The sequence below is a fragment of the Austrofundulus limnaeus genome, unplaced genomic scaffold, assembly GCF_001266775.1.
Source record: "Austrofundulus limnaeus strain Quisiro unplaced genomic scaffold, Austrofundulus_limnaeus-1.0 Scaffold417, whole genome shotgun sequence".
Taxonomy (NCBI): Eukaryota; Metazoa; Chordata; class Actinopteri; order Cyprinodontiformes; family Rivulidae; genus Austrofundulus; species Austrofundulus limnaeus.
Genome location: NW_013952819.1, coordinates 277,189 through 283,452, shown reverse-complemented (window position 1 = coordinate 283,452; position 6,264 = coordinate 277,189). Strand labels below are relative to the sequence as shown.

The 6,264-nt window shown below is 38.3% G+C and overlaps 1 protein-coding gene across 1 annotated transcript in view; it reads right to left on the bottom strand.

Moving 5' to 3' along the window:
• The window catches only part of rab11fip4a (RAB11 family interacting protein 4 (class II) a), a 28,603-nt gene that overhangs the window by 11,278 nt on the left and 11,061 nt on the right, over positions 1-6,264 (bottom strand). Inside the window, exons 7-8 of the mRNA XM_014024299.1 lie at positions 1,115-1,150; positions 901-1,009 (exon numbers count right to left, since the gene is read on the bottom strand). Of these exons, the coding sequence (XP_013879753.1) occupies positions 901-1,009; positions 1,115-1,150 (145 nt within the window). The remainder of the gene's footprint in view (positions 1-900; positions 1,010-1,114; positions 1,151-6,264) is intronic.

Here is a 6,264-nt window from a genome sequence, read left to right as displayed (position 1 = left end):
TTGCGGCCCGACCGGAGATTTTTTTATGCTAGTAATGGCGGACGAAGCGAGAGAAAAGAATACGGTAAGAAGGGGAGGCTAGACCGTCCAAATCCACAGCCTCTTTTTTTCCGGTCTTCCCGGTCTACCAAGGACCCGGCCCGCCGAGACCGGGGAGTCTGGGTCCTCCGGAGGACCCGGCCTGTCGTTTTGGACACAGCCATGGAACCTGCTTCTGCTATGAATTATGGGTAGTGGTGCAACATACGAAGTGATGTAATGTGAGTTTGTCCTCTGAGACATGCAGGAGTTTGTACGTAATGATCACAGGATATTAGGACAATCCTCTGCACCACAGATCCTGAGCCTTTAAAGTCTTTGCTGACCATTTTGGCCAGGGGGGTTAATGCCACTTGCATTTATCCTCGTTTTAAGATTTTAAGCTCTAGTTTTCCAAATATGCGATATTTCCCTGTGAATCCTCAACTGTGGACTTTATTCATTTGGACACTTTGTCACATGTTTACATTTTATGTCTTAGATTTCTTGATATTTAGGCAAATGGTTTACAAAATCCATGAAATTTTCATCATTCAAATAATATTTGAGTTAATTAGATGTCAAACTAGAAAGACACAAATTAAGCAAACTAAAAATATGCAATATAGTGTACCAGACATTAATAACAGGGTTAGGAGAACTCATACGAATCAAGGACAATCTCCCACAATGCAATGCACAAAACTTATTGGAGAAGTTAAAACATTTTAAAGATTGTTAAATTACATTGAAAAGCAGATATTTATTACAGCTCAAAGATGAGCTGCTCCACAAGCCATTTGATGATGCTTGGCGACCTATAAAAAATTCTTTTTTTAGCTTTCTAAATGTTGCACGTGTTGTGTGTGTTTGTGAACGTACCTTCTCAGTGATGTCGAGGTCACAGGAGTCGATGCTGTCTGTGAACAGGTCCTCTGTGCTGCTGTCCTGRCTGCAGCCAAACACACTGTGATTGGCCTGGAACAGCTGGCTGCACAGACGGGTGCCGGCACAGACACACAAGTCATGAGCCCRTTAGAGAAGGAGGAGAAATCAAGACGCCGACATTCATCGTCAGATACAGTCAGTTACTCACCGTCCAAACGCCGTACTGGAAATCTTTCTGTTAGGACTAAAACACAACAGAGGCACAGTCAGAAAGGCTGACAATGATCCACAACTGTTTTTACATCGTTAAGCTCACAGAATACCATAARTACAGCCTCTACAGCCGGCAGTCACGCTGTCCTGAGGCCAACAATCCATAATAAAATACATTTGGAGCAAGGTTATAATAGTTTTGGATTTTTCATTATAGTTTAGTTTTATTTCGTTGGGACTTTTTTTTCTTTTAATTCAGTTAGTTTTAATTAGCTTTTACAGTGGATTTGCTAGTTTTTTTTTAGTTATTGCATTTTTAATGCTTAGTTTTAGTGTGGTTTAGTTTTTATTAGTTCTAGTAATTTTTTATAGTTTGAATAAACATTTCTGCCAATGCATCCTCAAGTTTGTGATGTTCCTGTCAGTTAACTAACCAACAGCTATTTGGTCACTAGTTAAAGCAGTCCATTATAGCGACACCTTCCTAAAATAATTGTGTAATTCAATTTGGCCAACTAAAAACTTGGGCGATTATTTYAGAACAATGATAATAGTTGTCTCCTGCCTGGTGCTTCCTATTGCTTGTTTTTCAAGGGAGCTACTGAGAGAAGCTAGCATGTAAAGATAGTCATAGTTAGCCATCTTGTGTGAGCTTGATTCAAGCAGTTTTTCCCTTGAGAATTATTCCACCTGTTTTATCCTGTTTCCATTACAAGACATTTGCTTTTATTTTTCTCACAGTCATATTCAAAGGAATCCCAAAGTGGACGTTGCTGTTTTCTCCCAACTTTTGTTGTCGTCATTTAGCAGATGAGCGCTGAGTAGCAGCAGACTGTAAACAAGCATTGTTACGGATCATGAGGTGCTGTAAGCTGCCCACAGGTAATGTGAAACTACTCAATTAAAAAATTTATTAATTAAAAAAATTGACAAATACTAAAACTAGGGATATTCTATCTATAATTTCAGTTAGTTTTGTAAAAAGATTATACAGTTTTAGTTTATCTCTTTTCATTTTATTACAGTTTTTATTTATTTTAGTTAAAATGCTTTTTCAATTTCAGTTTTCATTATTTAGTTAGTTTTCGTTAACTATAATAACCCTGGTTTGGATTTGACCTGAATCATTAAAGCCTATCACTAACTGCTGCAATGCCCCACGCTCACTCATAGACAACACTCATCATCCTTTCAAACTGGGATACGGTTGCTATGGTATCAGCTTAGGCTACGTGTTGATGTGGCTGCAGTATTTGGTGCCATGAACGTTTGTAAGAAGGCTGGATGTAGAGTGGACTGTAGAAGCATTCACCCTTCCTCTGTAATCATTGTTTTGTTGTCTTAAACACCGGAGCATGAAGAACGAGCAGAGAGCTCCTGTGGTTAGACGGACTGAATTGGTAGAGATGTGTCTGAAGAGAGGGATCTGTAAAGTACAGGCTGTGGAGGGGTGAATACATCTGCATCTACCCCTTTTTAAATCAACCAAAGGTCATGAAGACAGGGTTGAGCTGGTTGTTSAGCTGCTGGACATAGAGCTCATCTGTGAAGCATGGTGCAGGTAATGTCATGGCTTGGACGTGCATGGCTGCTGCTGGAACAGGCTCATTAATATTTATTGATGATGTAACTCATGAAGGTTACAACAGAATGTGTACAGAAATATTTTGTCTGCTAAATTACAGAGAAATGTATTCAAACTAATTCAGAATAATTTCATCATGCAGCAGGACAATRAGCCAAAACACACCACCAACAAAACAAAGGACTTCATCAGGGGGGAAGTGGAAGGTTTTAGATTGGTCAAGTCAATCACCTGGGGCCTCATGTGTAAACGGTGCGTACGCATTAAAAAGTTGTGTGCGCCAGGTTCTACGCCCACRTTGGGATGGATCAAAACCAACGTTGCGTGAAAGTGTGYGTAAATATASGCACACTTTTCACCTGCCGTGAGAGTTTTTCAGTCGACAGTTTTAACCCACAAAGTCATGAATCTGACCTGAATCCACAGAAATATGACTCTGTTCTGTTTCCTGGATGTAAGGAGCGTCTGAACACGGTGTTAGATTTTTTTCTTTGAGTTTTTATTGTTTAAACTCGAACAATCATGAAACTGAACCCCAGGACTGAAAATCTTTTAACCTCAGACAAGAAAATAGATCAGTCTTTAAAAATGATCAAAAGAACCTCAGTCCAGTCTGTAAAGTGTTTATTTTGTTGTCACGTAGTTGGAAACACACGCAGAGCGCAGRMCTGCGGAGTGCACACACAGCTGAGGAAAATAAAATGTGTGAATTGTTTAAGAAACATTTTAATTCTCACAGAGAAAAAAACTTTGTCAACTCAGCAGATTAATTCAGAACAGCTCAGCTGTAGGGCTGCCACGATTAGTCGATTAATCAACGACCAATCAATTATTAAAATAATCAATGACTAATTTAATAATCGATTAATCGTTTTCTTTTTTTTTGTTCTTTACTTTGTTTTTCTCTCCAAACTGCTTTGACACCTTCCACTGCCACATCTGCCTTTCTGTCCTTGACACACATGCACAGTAGTGGTAACTGGGGTAGGCCGTGGACGTCACAAGACATTATACAGACAGGCTCTGGTATCATGGCTACCTGACAACGGAGCTCAAAAGTGTGAGATCTTTTTAAGAAAATGAAAGAAACCTGTGTAATATCTGCAGAGCAGAACTTGTCTTCCACAGGTATTATTTTTAGTTAGCATATAGCTAAAATCTAACCATGGTTATATAATAGCAGCTGCATTCTGACACAATAAGCTCTTTTATGTATATATTATATATTTTATATATGTTTTATATTCAATGTATGATCCGATTAGTCGACTAATCAAAAGAATAATCGGTGATTAATCGATTATAAAAAAATAATTGTTTATGGCAGCCCTACTCAGCTGTGATGATTCCTCATCTCCACAAGATGCAGACAACAGATTTGTTGCTGCRTAAAGTTGTGCGTAATTYATGGATCAATGACAACTGTACTGCAGGTTGATATCACCACAAGAACAATTGAGGACAGCATGTTTTGTTTTTGTTTGTTTGTTCATTTGTTTGTTTTTTGTATCACACTGAACAAATTACAATCAGGTATTTTACTGTAGTTCTGAGTCGAGCCATGCAGCTGAATGAGAGACTTCATGATTCTAAAATATAAATCACACCGCGGCAGAAACTTGCGGCGCTGCGACTCACTTCTTCACATCAACTATTTAATATTTGTCTAAGTTCTRCCAAAGTCACAAGTTCCTCTGTGTTTACAGTCATGTATTAAAGATGTGGAAAGGTGGAAATGTCTCTCAGACTCATGCGCCRYTRAAGACAGCAGCAGCACACRCACGTACACACCAACACYCACACACAACTTTGCAYGWGGCAAACACATTTTCTCACTCATTCTCCATTTAATATACATATTTTCCCTGCATCTAAAAATMATTTCTGATCCCACAGAGAGGACAATCTGAGGAGAATCTCACATGCTGGACACATTTACATCTATTTTACAGATTTAAATGGAGGCGTGYCAGGGGAGGTGTCTCAGGTGCGCTAAGTTCCACGTTCATTGGGACGTATAAAGAAAAGGTGCGCAGGAACCTGCATGCGTACAGTTTTATACATCTGAATKTTTTGGTGCAGCGCACTTTTCTAAATTTGTACCTATGCCAACTTTTAGTGTGAAAACTGCGCACTCCTTTATGCATGAGGGCCCTGACCTTAACCCAATAGAGCATTTCACCTCCTGAAGGGGAAACTGAAGGAAGAAACTCGCCGAAACAAACAAGAACTGGTAAAAGTCTGGAACAGCATCACAAATGAAGAATACAACAGTTTGGTGTTGATGGCAGTCATTGCAAACAAGGGTTATCCCCCCAAATATTAAATGTTATTTACTTTAAAAGAATTTGCTCCATTACTTTTGCTCACCTAAAAATGTTGTGATGTAATACAAACTGTGATAAATCCCAAGTTGTTCAACACATCTACATGTAAATACCAGGAAATAAAAGCTGACATTCAGAACTCTTGTCTCGTGCTTATCTTTCAATCTTAAACTGAAAAGACTTGAGATAATTTGAAGTTCAATTTAGGTTGTTAACTCTTATTTAAAATTCTTTAACTTATTTTCAGATGTTTTCGTTATTTATTTAAAAAACTGATAGTAAGCGGTGTTTGTCAGTATTTAGAGCTTCGATCCCATCTCCATGTTTGCTGTCTATGATGTAAGGTCTAATCATGTCTTCATTTGTCTTGATTTGCTTTCATCTGGAAAATTAAAACTTCTTTTTTTGTTAAATTTTTGTTAAGTTGATGTTGAATTTCATAACATCTACTGAGTCTCTTCTAGGTCAAAAATCAAGGCTGTTCCTTATCCTGTGATTCAACTTCCCAACAGGTTTTCTATAATTCAGCTGTGTAATTTCTGTGATCATGGTCAAAATCCTGGCCTTGCATTCCTTAAAAAAATGCATAACACTGTTAAAATCTGTGCCCTTTGTTAAGTTATTTGTTCTGTATTTGGCTCTGTTTTGTGTTTATCTGATTAGTCTGTTCAGTTTGTGTTCTGTCTTGTGTTTAGTTTTGCTTCTGCCACTCCTACCTGCTCCTGCTCAGTCTGTGTGTGCAGGTGTTTGTACTTTGCTAATGAGCTCTGATTCTTTATGCAATTTGGTTGTGTTCTTGTTGGTTAGTTGGGCATTAACATGTCTTCTGTTTGCCTACAAGTAAGTAAATTTGATTTCTGTAAARTTGACTGAATTATAGACATTTTTGTGGTTTCCATGTGAAGTGTCTGTGGCAGCCATCTTGAATCTGGTTGACTCCAAAAAGGTGACGAGTAAAGTAAATACACATCCAAAATCCTGTAAACACTTCCTGAAATCTTCACTCAAAWTCTTTCTCTGGTTCATGAGATATTTTGGAAATAGACACACGAACATAAAACATCACACCACCTTCAGCCTTAGGGGGAGGTGATGATAAGCAGTGGTTCCCAAACTTTTTGTCTTCTGACCCACAAAATATCCATGGCAAAAACTTGTGACCCCAAATATTACACGAACTTTGTTAATAACCCTAAAAACACAGGCTTTTTGACAACCTAAACAGCTTGTACA